The following is a 21509-nucleotide window of genomic DNA, read 5'->3' on the forward strand; positions in this document are numbered from 1 at the left end:
ATATTTGAGGTCTTCTTTTGTCATTTCATAACGAAATTACAACAACTACATTTGAAAACAATATGTATGACAGTACCTAGCGGCCTCTGGACCTTCTTAAGGGGTTCACCTTCTTCCTAATGCAAACTGAAACGCAATCAGTCCACCCTTTCTCATATGGTACAGATTGGTACTGTTGGGTGTTGGTATGCTGAATTGGTTGACATTGCTTTTTACACGTTTATCCCAACAAAACAACAACTGCATTTAGAAATTCATCTCACATGAAAAAATCGTGTAGTTGACGACCATTACCTTCTAAGGAATGAAAAGGCACCGGTGAGATTCGAACTCACGATCTCCTGTTTACTAGACAGGCGCTTTAACCAACTAAGCCACGGCGCCTGCTTCTTATTGTATGTTATTCAGAATTTCTATTCAGGAAGGGTCTGTAAGGTGTTGAGTTGAGCTGCGATGTACTTAAAAAATTTTATTTAGTTTTGTGAAAAGAAAACTGACTGTCGTAACATAACGTATACTTATGGTTATAGGACGTCTAGCGCTCAAGACTGATCAAAGATACAATTGATCACTCATTGTGTTAGTAGAACCAACGTATAAGTAAGTATGCTAGTTTGGTTTGTTATAGAATTTCGCGCAAAGCTACGTTAGGACTATCTGCGCTAGCCGTCCCTAATTTAGCAGTGATAGACTAGAGGAAAGACAGCTAGTCAACACCATCCATCTCTAACTCGAGGGCTACTCTTTTACCAACGAATAGTGGGATTGACCGTCACTTTATAACGCTCCCCACGGCTAAAAGGGCGAGCATGTTTGGTGACGGCGTTTTGAACACACGACCCTCAGATTGCTAGTCGAGCGCCTTAACCATCAGGTTATATTTGTTTTGTAAAACTGATAATAACTGAGAAGAAGTAATTTGTTCTGTAAGACTCCTGTCGATCTTATCGCTAATTAGTTAGCGACAGGTAAAATGAAGATGACCTTGTCGTCTACCATGAGTCTATTCTAGTCAAGTAAAGAGTTGTGAGTCACGATAATTCGTATGATGTAATCTGTCGTAAACTCGAGAATGGAACTTTCTCGCACCATCATGAAAGTTATAAAAGAAAGATCTAAGCTGTTTCTGAAACTATTTCTTATGCTCAGAGAATAGTTAGTTAGTCTGCAAGTGTGATAATATTTAATACCATATTTTGCTCTTTAATAACTTGTGTATAATATATCTTATTCATATATATATATTCTGGTAATTTTTCTAAGTTTTGATACAGGTATTCTAAAAGTCGTTAGTGTTTTCCTGAGCAGTAAACCTGATGTACAAAGGTTCTAAGTATTCACGAATCCTCTTGTTTAGGTAAAGGATACGTACTACAACAGCTATCCCACAGAAGCTTGTACCAGCTTGACCCGCTGTCATATCTACTCTTTGGTATGGAGTAAGCCCATTTCAAGGAGTTACACAGACACTTGTGCAAGTTTGTATGAGTTGGGGGAATATGTATATACCAGAGTAATTGTTAATGTAGGTAATCCAAGAATTGTGGGATGCTGCACTGGGAACCTGATCTGACTTGAAGGTTTGATATTAAATTATTCTTTCTTCTGTTATAGTTCTCTGCAGGCGTGGAAGTATCTTGTTCTCTGATCTGAGTAGTATCATTTCTATGAATTAGAAATAGTCGAGCAAATTAAAAAGGATGCACAATTACTGTGAAAAATGATACTGTTTGTTTGTTCATTTGTATTATTTGTTCTCCTTTAGTAATAGCATCTGCCAGAAGAACTGCTGAAACTCTACAAGAATAATTAAAATTCATAATAAATATTCTTAAGTATGAGCTGTTGCGCTGTTTTGAAAGTTATACGTTGATAGGTAGCTGTAACAAAGACGTGCCAGAGAATGAAACTATACAGTGTTCTTCAGATAACACTAACACTACGGTTATGATTTTTGGAAGGATCATCATGTTTTACAATTTCATAATTAGTGAAAATATCTTTAATTAGGTATATTCAGATGTTTAAAAACATTTTGTGTGGGTGTTCTGCAAGTAGTTAACGACATCCTTGTAAACTGAAGATATAAAAATCGTAAACTTGCACTAATTCTGTTGCTTAGACACGGGTTACATACCATAATGATTATTCCATAGGACTTATACTCATTTGGCTCTGTTTCTGTGTCATGTCTTCTTATGGTTGCGACATACTTATTAAAAGGGATAGTGCAGAGTATGTATGAGTTGGGAGCTTATAAGACTTTTATCCAACTTAAAAATGTGTTACAGAAGGTTGAGTATATTATATTCAAATGATTGTTTATATGCAAATCAGAAAGTCACGGGACAACCTCATCCGATATGAAATCACAGTGAAACCACATGTGTCAGAACTACATTTTGACAATGTTTGGTATTTCGTAGGTAAGTTAATGCCACAGAAAACTGATTGCTTTTAAGCCCCATCTAATGCAAAATATTCATACAATCAGATTATAAAGATGTGACCAGATCGGGGATTTACAAGCTTCAAACGGTGATATCTATTGTATTCAATAGCATCGGAAAACAAAGGAATATATATTGAACAACTGGGGCAATAAGAACAGCCACAAAGTGATCTGCAACAAGTCGTACCACAGCCGTGGTAAGTAAAGTGCGACGTCTTGTAACAGGTAAGAATTCACGAACATAAAGGTCAGTAGAAAAAGCCGTCCACGAGTTCTAGGCAATGGCACATAACATAATCAAGAAGGATCTCCACCTCGAAAAACGACACAAGTCACGAGTATAAAAGCTGCTTCCATGAAATATATACTCCATCACATACCTCAAGCAGCTCACTTTCTCATTAGTAAGACTTGACGTGTCTACACATGTATGTAGAACACCAACTTCATGTAACAATAAGAAGGTATAAATCACTGGAAATCTCTCATTTCCTGCAAACCATAATGATAAGAGAAAGGAGCCCAAAAGACACTGTCACACGTAGAAAACCTAAGGAAAAGTGTAGATAATAAAGAACGGGAATTATCGTTGACAAGGGTAATCTAAATATTGTGGGATACCACGCAAAATTATCGGACTTAACAGCGTTATTATCCTTGTTTTTGTCTTTGCTCTGTTTGGACTTGTTTTCCTCTTGATCGTATCTTTGTCTTGTGCGGATGTTTTGCTACCTACCTGCTCTATACTCCAGCAGTCAGTTGCAGTCTTCAACAGAATAAGTATACCAGCCAGTGAGTTAAAATTAACACATATTTGTATGAATAAAATTTTTTGAATTCATTTTGCACCTCCTTTGCTATCTATTAATTTTATTCTGTGCGAGACATTTCCAGGACTAGCGTTTTACGGGTATTTCTAGCTTTCTGGCGCGTATAAGTATACCCGAATACCACCTCTTCACTAAAAAGTTCAGTTTTGTCCATTTGTTAAACCGGTTTTTCATGTTGTTAAGTTGGAATATTTGATCAAATTACATTCCGCAGCTATCAGTGTGGGACACATAAGAGGCGGAAGAAATCTTTCTCAACTATAGAACAGTTTTGTTATCACTGTTATTAATGTTGTATCAAGACAGTCTTTTGATATTAGAGGTGGGACAGCGGTAAGTTGACAAACTTACAAAGCTATAAAATTAGGGGTTTTTCTCCGTTGTGGACACAGCTGATCTAAAACAAACAGACACTAAAGAAATTTTATCGTCTTTTTCATCCAAGGATACTTTTCCAGAAATTGGCTTCTAATCCAAGTGCACTAACGAATAATTACAATTTAATTATAATGTTCTTGTGACAGAAAATGTCATTCACCAAAAATTATCTTTTTTTCTTTTACTTTTGACACTTTGAATTTCTAATAACTGAATAATTTTAATTGGTGCACCAGTGGATCAACCGTATGTTTACAGACTTACAACGCCAAAATACAACGCTGTTAAATCAGACAATTTTGCGTGGTATCCCGAAATTTTCAATGATAATTCCCATTCGTTATTATCTAGACTTTTCTTCGGGTGATAGTTTCTTTTGAATTCCTTCTCCTATCATTATTGTTTGCAAGAAATGAGAAATTTCCAGTGATTTATACCTTCTTATTGTTACATGAAGTTGGTGTTCTACATACAAATGTTGTAACATCAAGTCTTACTAATGAGAAAATGGATATCAGAAAATTTTGCAAAACCTGCGTAAATCACAGAATTTCCAGGAAGATGAATCTATCAAAGAGACAGGTGGACCAAGCGAGAAGCGCCGAAAGATTGAAGATGAAATTGTCATACCTGAAGACCCAACAGAGGATAGACTATTGAACCAAGAAGCAATGTGGATACTTCTGATAAAGAACATTAAGATATAGCTCAGAGGGGTCATCGTGAAGAAGACACAGCTGAAAATAAATGAAACGTTTTGGAAATATTAAACTTCTTAAAGAAGTATTCTGAGATCCTAAATGATCAACTGTGTGACGAATCTAAAATGCCAAATATACGCACCACAGTGTAGAAGATGTCACTTTCGATATTCTCAGTAATATAATTTATGACGAAATAAGATAAATAAGAGAAGCTCAGTACTTTTCAATCTTAGTCGATGAAACTAAAAATCCACCCAAAAAGAGCAAATGAGTTTCTTACTTCAGTACTTTAATGATTCAGAAGTTCATGAAGAATATTTTGGCTTTGAAGTCGCTGATGAACTCGACGCAGAATCGTTGACCAAATATATTCTGGAGGAGTTAAAGGACAACGGACTTGATGTGATAAACCTGATTGGTTAAGGATATGATGGCACTGCCATCATGAGTGGCAAGTGCTCTGAGGTTCAACAGGAAATAAGACAAATCATACCTAAAGCCATCTACATTCACTGTTTTGCTCTTCGTCTTAATTTGGCCATCGTAGAAAGTGTGAAATTTGTTATTTGCTACAATTTTTACGAACAGTGGATTCCTTTCCGAACAAGGAAAGACCTGAACCCAAATTAGAAGCCTGTAGAATTTGAAACAATGTCGGAAATATGATGGGTTCGCCAAGTTCGCGCTGTTAGTGCAGTTGTAGCAAAGTGTGACCGTTTTATTAAATTTCTGTGGCATGTTGACATAAGCGACAGCAATCGATACCGTGCATTAGGTGCCCGATCCATTTTTGCTCAACTTGTTTCGTTCCCTGTTGGCAGTTGCCTCTGAAAAATTCTTCGATTTTGAGACTATTAAACCTATTGCAGCCCATTATAGGCTGAATTTTGAAGACATACAAATGGAAATAGGCAAGCTAAGACAATGAATGAGCGTTCATTTGCGACATTTGGAGCAGTTGAGAAGTTTTCATAACATCTCAAACTCCTATTTATGGTTAAAAAGATAGCAATAACTCTCCCAGTTAGCACAGCCGGCTGTGAGATGAGCTTCAGTAAGCTAAAACTGATTAAAGATCACTTTAGAGTCATTATGACAGGTAAGAGACTGAAGAATCTAACAGTAATTAGCGTTCACAGAAAACATGCTCTTTCCATTGATCTTGATAATGTTGACAGGTTCGTTACTACGTTTCCAAATACAAGGTTAACGTTGGTTTAAAGTCGAAGAGAAGGATCGTTCCGGTTGGTGTCTTGGTAAATTCATGCTTTTGATCATTATTCATCAATTCACTTTTAAAAAGACTTCTTATTTCCCCTCCAAACAAAATTGCTAGAATGATCTAAAACCTTCTGATCCTTTCCAAAGTCTGTGTGTACTTTGGGGCATCAAAACTCAATACAAAGTAGTTGTTGAAACCCAAAGTTGGCTCAATGTAATTTAGCACGCTAAAATCTGGGGGGAATAATGAGTCCTTTTAAAATTGCAAGTGAGTATAAGATGTCTTTTTTTGGCTTGCTCTAAAATTTTTGGTGCTGGTACCGCCACTGCCTAAGAGTAACCCATTCCAAAGGCCAACTACCTATAACAATTTAGAAAAATTACCTGACTAAAGATAACAATGTCATTACTAATTATAAAAGGGTAAAATATGAAATATTTCCAACCACCACAGGAATATTAGGATTGATCGAGGTCATAAGAGAATTACCCATATTGTCCTACCATCTTGGAGTTAGATCTCAAACAGTGGTCAAAAGAAAATAATTTGCTACTATAAGTTCTCAGAACTGTGAAGTAGTCAGTTCTCGTTCATCTTTCATTTGGTTATGCTTTTATGGAAAAGGGCTTTTGTTTGAACTCATGTTGTAACTCAATAAATTTTGGATTGAACTTCCACAAAGATGTCTCTTGTTCTTGATTGGGAGAATGAAAAAGGTTCTATCATTAAGTATTCTATACTCAAACTCTAAGTTGTAGAATGAAAAAAAAAATATCAGTCCGGACTTGGCCATCACATTTTCCGTCACTGTGGCTTACTGCCAGCCAAAGGTCGCTGATCAACAATGGAACATTATTGGACTTAAATATCTTGAATTACCCTTGGGCCAGGCGCACCTGCCAAAAATAACATCTTATCCCTGGTAGGGTATCTTTTAAGAGCCAGGTAAAATTTATTTATTTATTCCCTCAATATTACTGTTTTTGTTTTTTAAATAAATAAAAAGAGTTTTCAAAACCAATTTTAGTTATCTACCATAAACACTGAAGTATAATATGTAAATTTGTAGAAGAAATTTAGAAACCACTTTCAAATTTTTGATTTAAACACTAAGGTCCTGATGTAGAAGATTAAACAAAGTAGAAACTTGTAATGTATAAAATCAGTTAGCATCTATGTTAAATATTTACTGGTAACTTACTTACACTGTCTGAACAAAACACTATAAAGTACACTATTAATTTATTTTTTTGACTCTCCTATTATAGAATGAGTAAATACGCAACGAAATGTATTAATTTTACTATTTCATCAGTATGTATAGTGAAAGCAGATTTTTATGTGCTTCAGTCTTCATTAAGGGGAGAATGTTAATGGTACATATCTATAATTGAAACAATGGAACTCACTGTGAAATCAAAAGCGGCCACCTCTTTGGCCTATATTGTGTGGTAAAAATCTCAGCAAAAACAAAAATCAGGGGATGTTGTGGATGGAAGTATCTGCACTAACAGATAGCTTTTGGCGAAGATCAGTGGACGTTCACTATTATAGCGATTAACATATGATACCAACTATAAACTAGGACCATCCATTTCAACAAGAAATGTGTCCAGGGGCTGCAAGAAAGTAGTTTTGGTAACCATTGCACCATTAGTTTCATCTTCCAACATAAAGGTGTGCTTCAGTGGTGTAAATCCCACCAAAACTGATCTGTTCACCAATAGAAGATCTTCATGTGGTCAGAGGAATATCAATACACGCTATTTTGTATAGATAAGAGTCAAAGTGACAGCTCCATTAAGCTTTGGAACCCGTATGTATCGTTTCAACTGTGTAAGCTGCTGGAAGTTAACCAATGTGGTGCATTTTCAGGGTATGAACTGGGTCCTTTTGTCTCTGTCAAGGGTCACATTGCATCTCACGAATATCTGAGTATCGCCAGTGATCAAGCGCACACTGTTTTTATCCTCAAGGTATTGGTATTTTCAAGATGATGATGCCACCATCTACTGTTCGTGATGGATTTTGAGAGCACAGGAAGGTGTTCCCACCACCTCCTCTAGTCACTACACCCAAAATTTCAATGTATAGGAATGTGAAATCGGAGAATATACTATTTTATCGTCAACCCTGAAGGAAATTAGATGTACTTCCTCAGGGTACCCGAAAGTGTTCTGTTTCAACAGTATATAAAGCCAAAATTAAGAATAACAAATATTTTTATTTCTTGCTTTTGAACTTCATGTCATGCTGTGTTGTAACCTATGGAGTGCATAATTTTTCTCGTGATTAATGGCGTGTGCAAGTTTTACAAGTCACGACAGTACAAATTGCAACGTTAAGCGTACCTTATGTGACGTCATTTCTGTGTCCACTGACAGCCAACACACTACTGTATATTTATGGTTACTGTATCCTGATTTCTCCAAGCCCGTTCCCTTGGCTGTGGTTTCGTTAGATAGGGGGCAGTGGGAATCTCGTTAATCCATTCATGCGCGTCACTAATTAGATGATGAGGCATTTGGCTACCTTAAGAGAGTCATAGTTTTATTATTCGGGGTAACATATATATACATGACCCTACTCGTGCGTTCCTATTGGACATACTAGAGATAAGCTGTCTCATTACAAAATATGTAGTGTTTTGATAACAAGAGCTCCGACTTCTGCAATAGCCTATAGTTGAACTGATATTTTCAGCAAACTAAAACAATTGTACTTATATGTATACAACTATTGAAATCTCAGTTGTTTCTTTGCAAATTCTTTCTTTGATCCTGTTTTTAATTAACTTTCAAAGTGCAACATTTATTATTGTTAAGCGCTACATAATCACTTTCTTATTACAATTCGGGTTATTTTAAGTTTCCTTTGAGTCGCTGGACGAAAGAAAAAATAGACAGGTTCTACTTTAATAAAATGAAAATTTCTCAATGTGATGTCGTTCGCTACTGGTGTTGATACTCCCATTTGACTGCACTACCTCTAAATTATTCGCTCGCGTCCAGCGTGGAATCCTGAACTGCAAATATTCTGCACAGGTGTTATGTTTAGATTTTAACTAGTGAAAACTTTGTTGTGAAACTAATCTTTATTTACGTTAAATCTGATTTCGTGATGTGATATACTGATTTTTTTTTAGGATACTTCCACAAAGTTACCACCTCATTTTGAGCCGATAGTCTAGAGAAGTAGCTACTTAAGAACACACATCGTCAAATCTTTGGATAATCTATTTGCGAGATTTGAATATTTGACCGCCACTATTATAACGCACTCACGGTCCCAAAGTGTGGATCATGATTTTGAAGAAATTAGACGCAGATAATAGATCTTCGGATTCATAATCCGGCACGCTAACGTATAGACAATAGTGTTGAACTCTAGAACCAAAAGGTCAAGATTTCAGATTCTAATTACTCCATACATTTCCTTCTCGATTCGCCCGTTATTATGTGGACTTTTTCAGATATATTCGATGATATCGGTATTTGAGAAAACCACGTGTGTACAATAAATCTAGGACTTAATTATTTTAAACTTCGTCAAAAATGTATAATATGTCATTGTATTTACATATGATTTTATTCAAAACAATAACTTCCAATACAAAATATATTGCACATGTATAGCTTTCTATTATACACTCAAACATGTTATAACAATGGTGGTATTTCTACAAGGCTTCATTTTGGAGCACTGACGTAACACGACTGTTCCATAAACCAATGGTGGGCAATCTTCTATGACACAAACCTAACTCCGTCTAACTTACTTTGCATATACTGTACATGTCGCTGTCCATGTTAATTGTAATTACTATACCCTTAATGGTAGTAATATTTACATAGCAGTTTTTACGACTTCATTTTTTTTAGTTTGTAATTTGATACAATTTATATGCGTCTAAAGTTATATCTGCGCTTCCGAAACACAGGTATAAATCACTGATCATCTTCCAATATCTTAGTTAATTACGCAAATCCCCACCGTGAAGATCATTCTGGAAAAAAAACTGTCGTAAACAGGTAAACACACAGTTAGGTGTTTTGTAGTCAATGTTACAATATCATTTGTTGTTCATATCAACGTAACCATACAAAATTCACGTTTATTGAAATTGTTGTTCAGTTTCAAAACACGAATGTATGGATTATCGATTAAATCTCTCGTTACGAAAAGTTGTCTACCTTCGTAAAAAATCATTCGGATTGACGATGTCGGAACTAAAGAGCACTATTTGGATACAAGGTACAATTCTTTGCATTAATACTGTAAAAAAACGAAGCAATATTTACGAACTCATCTTTTAAAAACAGGTATTTTCGTATGTTAGACATTTATCATTATGAAATGATTACATATTCGAATAAACGCTCACAATTTCAAAATGCGTCAACTGTGATCAATTTTAAAAAGCTGGGTTGAAATAGACTTGATATGCAAAGATTGTTATTTGTTTAGCGTGGGTTATAAAATAACTTTTATATTAAAAAGGAGGACAGACTTACGCTTTTTAACGTGTATGGGTTTATTTTCGATGTATCAGCTTGAATGAATGTTGAATCTTCATTTTGACATACAATATGCATTCAAGCTGATACATCGTTAATATACATATATTTAGACCCATTCTTCTATAATACCAATAATGTTTTCACTTCTTAAGAACTTGTAAATGATAGAAACAAGGGTTGTGCTCCCTGTCCTACAGTGGGGGGGGGGGGTGTATTGTGAAAGAAAGAAATCGTGATATTGGCAGAAATGTCTCCTTGTGACGCGCTTAAGTTACTAGTCATTGTTGCGTGTTGTAAATGTATTACACGTGTTTTTCTCTCTCTCTTCATAACGTTAATTTATATAATGGTTGACTTAAGGTTGGAACTGGGTGATTTTGGAACTACTAAAATTATTCGAAACTTCTGAACGCACTAATTTAAAAAAATTATTTTTCATACATATAGCCCGTGATTTATATTCATATAGGCCATGTGGTTAGGGTGCTTGACTCGCAATGTGCGGGTTCGAATCGTTCGTCTCACCAAACATGCTTGCTTTTTCAGCCGTGGGGGCGTAATTATGTGACGGTCAATCCCACCATTCGTTGGTAAAAGAGTAGCCCAAGAGCTTGTGGTTGATGGTGATGACTAGACGCCTTCCCTCTAATCTTTCACTGCTAAGTTAGGGACGATTAGCGCAGATAGCTCTCGTGTAGCTCTGCGCGAAATTCAAAACAAACTTGTATTCATACAGTAATGCACAATGGATAATTTAAGCAAATTTAAAAATGATTCTTCTACCCACTCACTATATTTAACAGAATATCGTCCATGGTACGAACATCCACAGAACATGACGTACCACAGGAAGTTCGTGGTACGATTATCAATTGGAAACCTTTATTTTTTAATATCGATACACCTAGTTTCAATAAATGGAGGGCATGTAACCATTGTATCTTTATTTTAACTGTTGTCATTCGACGGTCATTATTCAAGGAAAAACTGTCCAACAATCGAGAATATTCTTTTTTTCAAAACAAATCTATGAATGTGAAGAAATCTTTATTACTGATGTAACATTCTTATATAAAGAGTAAGCAATTTGAACCTAAAGTTACTTTCATATCCTCAGATCAGTTTGCATTTGTACTAAATATTTCATTAAGCATTTCTTTAAAACTACTTTATAATAAATGCTGTTATTGCAGCACGTCACACAAGATACTTGTTTAATTTTCAGTTGATAGACAAGAGAAAAGGCAGCTGAGCTAGTTAATAGCACCCACAAACCTCAGACTAACTTACACACTCAAATAATAAATTTAATTGCTACTTTTAGGGCACACAAGGCTCCAAAAGTGCAGAGCACGTTTCAACGTCATTGAGTCAGAAATCATGAATCATTCAATTAACAATTATTGCAAAATACTTTCACTCTTATATTGGAATTGTGTATAGAATACTAATTTAAAACATTTTATATTCATATTCTCACTTTTGTACACTGCTTAACCATAAATGTAGTGGTTATTATATGCAAAGACAATCTGTAATTTAAATAAAACTTCTCATGAATTAAGATTTCTTTTTTTTTTGTATAGGGGGCGAATTTTGTTTTTGAACTGAAATATTGTTAGGTTTGTATTCTGGATGTTTTGAATGAATATTTGACAAATCTTGTTATTTCAAGATAGAAGGCTAATTCTCATCTATTTTGTATTGTTAAACATGCCTGTATAGTAAATAAAATCACTCATCATACTGTAAGGTCATCAGAATTTATTAAATGAATGGTTTTAAACTTATGCAAGTCATCCTTAAAAACTATTTTGCTTGACAACTAGACCTATTCATTTGATCCTATTGAGTAACCCTAATACATCTAGTACTGTATATAGGAAGGAGGATACATAATTACATTAGCTTTAGAAAATAAAAATAGAAAAGGAAAAGCATTGAAAAAAAATTAGAGCAAACATAAAAAGTATTAGGAATGTGACCGTTTAAACCACACAGTTTACAGCTGTCCACAATTCTGAATAACAATCTTTTTTGAGGTTTTGCCATTTTGACTCCCAAAACTTTCTATTTTCTTCACTATTTCCATTCCTTCTACAACCTGGCCAAATACCACATGCTTGTTATCCAACCTGCAAAAAAACAATTGCAAGTCTGTTACAAAAAACAACAACCTTATGTACATAATTGAAAATGAGCTTAAGTTATTAAAATTATTTGTATAAGAATGAAATTTACCAGATTGTACTACTCAATAAGTACCAAGTGAAAGTACACTAAATATGCTATATATCATGCTGACAGACCTTTCATCCAATAACAGGGCTCTTCGGGCCATGTGGGGTATGGAAGAGTATTTGTTGAAATGCTATTTATATTTAACAAATCATCCAACATCAACTGTTATGTTGTGCACTGAATCAAAGTTGCTGATACCACACTAAAGTAATTCCAAACCTGTCGTAATACCTCATTTAAACATTAGTATTGGTGATTAATCATAACCTTGTAAAACTGCTGATACAGAAGAGTAATATTACTTAAAAACTGATTTTCTTGTCACTCACTAATTATATGGCCCAACTTGAGGATGAGAACAAGATAGAGTTGAAAAGGCTAAATCTAGTATTTTTCTTAATCTACAAAGCACCTCTTCTCTTAACATTCCCATATGTCATTCTTTATGTTAATGCTATCTATTATCTTGCTTTTACAAGTTTACAAACACTCCTATACTACTTAAGCTACATACTTTATTTCAGTACTTTCTTCGTATATCAAATCTATATATACTTCTAAATCCAAGATACCTATACAAAAATCAACCTTAAATATCACATTAACTTACTCAGTTACTTACCAGGCTGTTTTGACAGTTGTAAGAAAAAACTGGGATCCATTAGTGTTTGGGCCTGCATTGGCCATAGAAAGAATGCCTATGAAAAAAATAAAAAATAAATATAGAAACTTTGGCACTTTTCCCCAGCTGAAGTTTGTGAAGCTGTTAAAAATAAGTTCATGCTGTGAAGTGAGAATAAATTACAAAGATTCTGGTCAGAGAGGATCCATATTTCTCTTTCAGCTAGAAATTGGAGCAACAAAAGCCAAGTTTAACCAACCCAAAGCATTTTACTTAGACTTGTTTTTAATGCTCATTTAGTCAATATATCATAGAAGAATGTCCCAAAAACACACTTACACTAGTCTTAATTGCAAGTATTATGTTACACGTATTATATAATGCCCCCACAGCTGAAAGGGGCGAGCATGTTTGGTGGGACGGGGATTCGAACCCTCGACCCGCAGATTGCGAGTCGAGTGCCCTAACCACTGGTCAGAGGAATCAATACACAATATTCTGTATAGATAAGAGTCAGTTATGTAACAGGCCCATTAAGCTTTGGAGCTTATGTGTTGTTTCTACTGTATAAGCTGCTGGAAGTGAAATAATGATTTAGGATGCATTTTCACAGTATGGACTGGATTCTTTAGTCTCAAGGAAGGCCAAGATAAAACAAGATTTTTGTTGATTTTTCCCGATAGAAAAATTTAAAAAAAAAATTGTTTTTTTCCCCATGTAAATTGGTTAAGCATTTTCATGAGAATAAAAGAGACCAGTGGCTATCTTATGCACATGTACTGTCCAGAAAAAAAGCTAAGTTAAATTTCATACCTGGAGCAGTGTGCTTCAAGATGAAGTTCTCATCTTCAAACTTCTCACCATAGATAGACTTCCCACCAGTGCCATTATGCTTAGTGAAGTCGCCACCCTGACACATGAAGTTTGGAATAACCCTGTGGAAGGTGCTTCCTTTGTAACCAAAACCTTTCTCGCCAGTACACAATGCCCGAAAGTTTTCTAAAATTCAACAACACAAATTAGTTTTAAAAATAGAAAAACATAAATAAACAGCTTAAGTAAAATCCTTAGCTATATTATAGCTCAAACTTCAGTATATCTAACTTTCTGATTTTCAACAAGCATAATAAAAGTATGTATTGACCTGTATAATTGCTGTGAACTGACAAACCCAACTTCAAATTGTACAAACTTTCAACTATCTGTTCTCGCTACTTACTTAACACACTATTTCTACAAGTTTCTAAAATTATAGTTTAAAGTAAAATGTAACTGAAGAATATAATGAATTTTCATAAACACAAGTTCATTTTGATGAAGTAAAACTGGGGGGAAAGTTCCAACTTGAAAATTTTGTAATGGAACCATAAACAGTAGGCCTAATTTACAGATAGAGCAAAGCTATAAGACCACTTTCCACAAGTGTGATTGAGAACAGCACCAGAGGTAACTCCAGCAACAAAACTATTTTTTTTCCCTTCCATTTACCTCTCCTTTGTTTCTCTTCCCTTTATTTTCCCACTAACACAAATTTTCAAAATATCTATAATTACTCTTAAAAGTTAAACCAACCTAAGATAGCAAAGAGCATTTATTCAACAGCACTTTAGTAAACTCCACGCATAAAGATAAAAGGTATTTTACTGTAGCAGAGAAAATCCTATTTATCAATATATACAAGTTAGCATTTACCACAGTGTCCAAAATCTTTTTACCTTCACTTCCAGAGGAGTGGTAATGGTATTGCAATTGGGTTTGCATGCATTTCCATGCATGTATCTCAAACTTATATAGACCAATATATACAAAAATTTTACATAACATGGAAAGTCAGTATGGGATAGTCTTTCCCACTGCCGTGCCACTTAGATGCAACAAAAAAAATTACCCAGAGCATTGTTCATTCTGGATCCGAGAAAGACAGTTTTCAAAGGTGAAATTTGACATTATCTAATATAAATACATGCAATCTTGAAAAAAAAAAAGCAGAAGGGCCAGGGTATACAATCTTTTTGACTACTATTGTTATACATGTTTAACCAAGTTTATATTGATTAAAAAAATAATAATAAAAAAACCACAAACAAGCACAAGAAAAACTAGCAATTAGCAGTATTTTTCCTCAATTACAAAGAAATCAGTTAATCATCTCAGTTTATATTGTTCTTGTCTTTGCAACTCACCTGCTGTTTTTGGTACAACATCCTGTCGAAGCTAGGAAAAGAAAAAATACAGCAATTATTACATTTGACATCTTTTTGGTAAGTATTTCTATTAAAAAGCTTAATATTTATTGGGTCAAACTATTTAGACTTTACAAAAGAAATGTATTTCTAGCAACTGTAATAAATTAACTAAAAATTCACAAGTTATGTAACTAAACAAACTGAAAGAATAAATGTTGAGGCATACTTTTTACAGCATATCTTACCATTAATCCAAATGTCTATGACAATTTTAATATTCAATTGTCAAGTCATTAATGGAATTAATTTCATTTCCAAAATGAGGACTGGTTTCTTTTGAAAAAAAAAAAGTTCCTGAAACAGTATGTACATTACATACTAATTTTCACAAGTTTTTATTAAAGCATGCTGAGTCAACATGAATGTGCATATGCATTTAAAATAAAAACCCAAAGTTTTATACAGAATAAGAGGTTTAAAGACTGTTAAATACTCAACATGCTAGCTATATTCTGACTGTAAACCAATTTTAGTTTAACCATAAGTGTAAGGGTGTGGTTCAAATTGCAAATGCCATGACCTTTTACAGTCTCATTCAACAAGATATGCATTTCATGCAAGTTATCAACTATTCATTTTTCCCTATACTGCTGATTTAATGAGTTATTTGGGAGAATATAACAGATACAATATATAGGGATACTGAAAAAACTAAAAATATATTACAGTTGAGAATATAGATTTTTTAGATAGCACATGTTTAAAAACCATTCTTTAAAAGAACAGACGAAAGAAAAAGGAATTGCAATAATCCTGTGTGATCCTATAACTAAAGTCCTCTGACAGAACCACAGAAACAAAGCCAAGTCAATTACATTTGTCATAAAACAGTTTTAGGGACTAGATTAAAAATGTAAGTAACATTAATTTCTGAGGATAAATACAATTGCAATTATTCTTGCCAGCTTGTAAAAGACACACACACCATAACAATTGTTAAAGTTCAGATACCATGATAAAAAAACAATTTTCACAGTATCTTGTGACAGTAATCTCAATACCTCACTAATAACTGGCAAACTGATAGGGATACAACCTCCCAGATCCTTCTGCAACTCTTTTTGAAAGTAGGGTCACATTCATACACTCCCAATCAGGAATTTGTGACAAGGCTTTAAAAATCAGTTATCTACCAGGCTTACTGTTTCCTTAGGTTTTTCTAAAGCAAATAACTAAAAGAAATAACTTCATACTTATGTAGAATTACACTCATTGAATACATTTTTCTTTCAGACTTTTTAAAGTCTTTATATAGCCATTTATTTTAAACATGAGAGATGGGTTGAAATGTATGGCCATTTTTCTACCAACAGTTATGAGACCAACTAGAGCTTGCTGGATTTTCAAAACATTTAATCACACGTTATGTGTGGATGAAACATTTGAGAGCTAACAACTCTCCAGTCTTCATTCTAATTTGCTCAACTCTTTCTTATTGGGATAATGTTTTTCATATTTGATAGTCATTAGATCCGTCTACTTATTGCACCATTAGTATGACTTCATGAAAATACTTAACATTAACCCTAGGTACACAGAGGGGGGTCAAAACATGCATGTCTCAACTTTTCAATTATATTCAAAATTGAACTTAACTATTAGCAATCTAGCTCAAGATACAAGTTATTCCTAAATGCATACTAAATTACCAATGTAAAATAATTAAGAAAAGTATAATATAAAAGTTTCCAAATAAAACATTCTAAACAATAGTATTAATGAAAACATCAATTGAGAAATAGAATATACTTTAGTTACAAAATGAACACTAGCTGCTGTAGATTTAATGTTCACTGGATGTAACATCACTACAACCATGTATAAGCAAAACTTGTAATACTACCTAAAACTATTTTGTGATCAATAAAAAATCCCCTTGAACAACTCCAACAATAGAACTTTATGAGGAGCCTAACATTTGAGCTAAATTAGACATTACTTTAGGTGTGGAATCAAGTAGCAGTACTTAAGGGTATTATTAAAAACTTATTTAGGAAGATACAAAAAATAAGGAACCAGATGGATACCTCAACCAAACAATAAAAAAGTTAAAATATTACATTTTCTTTACTGCTCAATGTTAAGTATAATGAAAGATAAGATGTTAAAGGTGAATAACAATACTCCACTTTAACTTCCAATATAACAAAACACAGAGCAGACAAAAGAAAATAATAGTTAAATTTCCTGTTAAAGCTGAAGTGTAAATGAGATTAAATTCAATTATAATACATAAAGATGAAAGACAGTTCTTACTATGGCAAAGAAAGTAATCAAAAAGCAATGTAACTAATGATGTAATAGCTAATATTAACTATATACGATAAACAAGCAAGAGGTAAAGTTAATAGTTGTCAATACACTAAAATTATTATTCTAAACATCCCAAGGAATTAAATCATAAACACGCAAGTTTTTAAAGGTTGCAATACTCTGCAAGTCTTCTAAACCCACAATCTGTAGCAATAGTATTATCAACAGATTTGAATAAATTTTGGATGCAAAACATACAAGAAGCCTTGGTTACAAAAAAATTGGCTACTTTGTGAACTATCCATATAATGTAACAATGTACAAGCTCTATTGTGTCCAATATATTGATTAGTAAACATTGTGACAATTTAATTTAGAAAGTTTTCTTTTTGGATATTGAAAGTTAACAGCTTCACAGCCAAGCATTTCTTTAGCAGAAAAGTTTGAACTTGAGTGTTTGATTACCAATATCTATGTGGTGTGCTTTTTTTTTTTTTAATACTCAATAAAATACCACTTCATTAATATGTACAAAAGAATCTAAAAATTACATTCACAATAAAATGTACAAGTTAATTCATAAGTAACTGTGCTATTACTGTTGAAAACCTTTTCCACAGTCCAAAATGGTATTTTTACTCTTAACAAAATGTTTTAGTATGTATACTAAAAAGTTAAATATTTTGGACTATGTATAATAATTTGCTTTGATTTTGTGTGTCCACAGGGTTGGGGCATCACAGCCCAAAATATTTTCAAAGGATGACCTAGCAAAAATAAAAAAGTTCAGACAAGCTGCCACTACACTACTGTCACTAGTTATACATAACACTAACAGTTAATACTCATATCTCAAACTCCATAGGTCATATGAACAAAGTTAATTAAAAATAAAAGGATTTATTTTTAAATTAAAGATGGGAAACTTATTAACATGTGTATACACACACAAATAAAATATATATATACACACACACACACAATGTTTTGAGACAACATGGGACCTATTAGTCCATCTTTGCTGTTCCATCATCTAAAATAAATTAAAATAATTTTAAAGCCATCCTTTATCATTCATATACTTAAAAGCTCTTTCTTGAAGTCACTTAAATTTACCACCTCTACAATATAACTACTTGAGACTTGTATCCTTCTCCTGTGGCCCTGGGTAGCATAATCCTTTTCTTCCCCATTTACATCACAAACTATTCTATTCCCATGCCTTGTCAAGGAATCACCTATAACTATCAGTATAAACTCCTTATCAATATCATCCACATCCTTCTCTGACCCTTTTGTTCCCTTCCTTTCAGTAGTTCCTCATCTGCAAAAGCAAAGGGCTGAAACCTGTTGCTCAACGAAATAGGCTCATTATAACAAAATTCACTACTTTTTACTCTAATAGTACTCTAACTTCCTGAAAGTCATTGTTAGCTAATGTATCCCTTGCATGTAAAAGCTTGAATTCCTCCTGAAATTCTGCTGCCATTTCCCACAATTTATATATTTTTTTTATCAAATACTTCTCCAGCCTACAACTCTATCTAAAAATTACAGTCTTCATTACTGCTGCTAGTTTACTTAAGTTAAAAGTACATTCCAGTCCGGAGTTCCCAAATAAAACCCACGCGTTATACCTATTACACCTAACAAACTGTGAACGATTAACTCCTACACTAGTCTTAACCATTATAGCCTGAAAATAAATACTCAATACCAAATACCAGTAGCCTATTGTTATCACTGTTACTGTAGTTACTAGTAGTACACCAATTATACATTACAATTTATAGTACTATACAGTTCCACCCTCATCCCGGGCATTTCTTAAGCATAAACTTCTCTAACATGAATAAGACTATCATTAAGTTAACTTGATTAAGACTCGCAAGTAAGGCGAGGTCCATTAGTATTATGCAGTACCAATTATTACTTTTCTCTTTTCAATACAAAACTATAATATTCTAGAATTTATTTCCAAGAGTACTTACGACTGGAGTGAAACCGCAACAAAAGTTAAGCCTACGTTTTTCAAGAATTAAAATTTAAATTAGAATTTCACTACCGCACATAAAACTGATAATGACTAAACTTAAAGTAAAGGAGTTCCCATTTAAATAGAAAAAATAACTAACTTACCTCCATAACAATTCGACCTAGAGGTTGATTATCGGCTGTTATATCGAAAAATACTTGTGGCTTAGCCATTTTGGTGCAGAATCTAGCTCCGAAACGCTGGATTACAAAAGATTGGGATTTATAAAGATTTCCTATTATAGACAGCCGGCAACTATGGCGGCAAACGTTCAAACACACGTGAATCATCACCCTTATATACGTTGTTCAAACAACGCTAATAACGACTGGCAAGTTATATTTTACATTTATATTATTCATTTAAATTATTAAAATTTCTGATATCATTATGAGTGTCAGTATTTATGTGTAGGGAAATGGTATTTTCTTTTGTTATATAGTTCAAAATATTCCATTAAATGCATTGGTTTACATTAGAACTCATTACTATTTCGGATGCTTCTCAGAAAAACTACTTATGAAAACCCCGTATTGCATTTTTTAAGACCTTATAAAAATGTATCTTTGCGCTACGTAAAATTTTGTACTAACACGACGTCTCTGAAAGAAGTCCATAAATAATATTATTTACATCTGTTTCAAATAAGAAAAACACAATACATTGCAAAAATTCATAGTCTAGCTCATCGATGAGGGTCAGCTTTAGAGCTTATTAGAGAGAGCAAATATACTTTTAATAGAATTGTAATCAGCATTTTATTAAGACCTTATAATACTTTGTTTTTGCTTCCATTTTGTGTAAGTTTATGTATTAGGTATCGCGCGTGTTCTAATTATGAATAAATTCCTACATACAACAGTCAGTGATGTGCATGTCAAAAACTTATTATATTTTGTGATCTATAAAATTTGATATGCTAAACACGCAGTGGTGTAGGAAGGAGTTGCAAAGTGGGGTGCTTGACTCGACATGCAGATAATATAACTTAAATTTGCTATATAAGTCAAATATGTAAAAATATGTAGCACCCCGATTCCGACGCCTCTGACATAGGTTACAAATATCGCCGCTTACGACATTGTTTATGTGGAATAATGGCACTTCAAAATCCCTCAGGCAGTTAGTAACACACATATATATATATACATATACATAACTTTTTTTAAAAGCCGCTATGATTTTTAGCCAACCAACGAGACATTTATGTATTTGTAACAACTATGGTGATTTTTGGAGGCGACTGCAGATCTTCGGGATTCTTTAAAACTGAATGGTTATCCTGAAAGATTGGTTAACAAAGTTTTCACCGTTCATAACAAACAAAGGAAAAAGAACAGGAGTCGAGAAGAAATTGTTACATATCAAATACCTTTCATTAGTCCTAGGGTAAACAATATGATACAAAAATGAATTGATGGAATTAGATTTGCCTATATGTGGGATAGAAAGGTATAAGCATTCGCTTAAATCACATTTCATTTAGTGCGCTCAACATTTAGGCCACGCAATTATTTTCAGAAGAACAATATTAGGGTATGTAACCCATGACTTCCGAAGAAACGTATGGAAAAAAGATGTAGCTTACAGTATTTCTTGGGGTATTTTTCTGACAAAAAATGTATTGGAGAAACTGAGATACCTGTAAAAGAGTGTTGCATGAAACATTTTTCCTGCTACGATGACAGATGAGGTTGATAAAAGTGCAGTTGCAGCACATTTGAGAAATGAGCATGGTTCGCCTAAATCTGATTACCCTTTTAATACAAGGAGTCCATTCTTATCAGATCTGAAAATACTTCAATTAACAGAGATAGAAGGTTGTCCCTTTATATGGTGAATTTATGTATATGTATATATGTGAATGTGTTAACAACTTCTGGTTTGTTTCTTTTATGATTATATATATATATTGTTACGATAACGGTAGTCACGTGACACTGGTAACACGTCATGGGTTTCTAGAAGGATCATGATTGTTCCCAACAACTCTAGTCTTTTCTACG

At 33.7% G+C, this 21509-nt stretch overlaps 1 protein-coding gene and 1 non-coding gene across 2 annotated transcripts; both read right to left on the reverse strand.

The window, feature by feature from the left end:
* Positions 1 to 310: 310 nt before the first annotated feature.
* Positions 311 to 384, reverse strand: Trnat-agu. The gene has a single exon. It is a non-coding gene; the product is annotated as a tRNA-Thr (tRNA).
* Positions 385 to 11850: 11466 nt separating this feature from the next.
* LOC106464083 (peptidyl-prolyl cis-trans isomerase-like) lies at positions 11851 to 19840 on the reverse strand. The gene is made up of 5 exons (XM_013924198.2): positions 19608 to 19840; positions 15153 to 15183; positions 13783 to 13968; positions 12970 to 13045; positions 11851 to 12241 (listed from the first exon to the last, which is right to left on the reverse strand). Exons 1-5 carry the CDS (start codon positions 19791 to 19793, stop codon positions 12109 to 12111), a joined length of 612 nt encoding a protein of 203 aa, XP_013779652.1. The 5' UTR covers positions 19794 to 19840; the 3' UTR covers positions 11851 to 12108.
* Positions 19841 to 21509: the final 1669 nt, after the last annotated feature.

This window comes from Limulus polyphemus, unplaced genomic scaffold, assembly GCF_000517525.1.
Source record: "Limulus polyphemus unplaced genomic scaffold, Limulus_polyphemus-2.1.2 Scaffold57, whole genome shotgun sequence".
NCBI lineage: Eukaryota > Metazoa > Arthropoda > Merostomata > Xiphosura > Limulidae > Limulus > Limulus polyphemus.

Bases quoted from the DNA above. Each gene is read 5' to 3' on its own strand.
- LOC106464083 (XM_013924198.2), bottom strand. From the start codon at position 19,793: ATGATTCACGTGTGTTTGAACGTTTGCCGCCATAGTTGCCGGCTGTCT. The intron at 15,184-19,607 runs GTAAGTTAGTTA...TTCTTTTCCTAG, and splicing joins TAGGTCGAATTGTTATGGAG to CTTCGACAGGATGTTGTACC. The intron at 13,969-15,152 runs GTGAGTTGCAAA...GTTGAATTTTAG, and splicing joins TGTTGTACCAAAAACAGCAG to AAAACTTTCGGGCATTGTGT.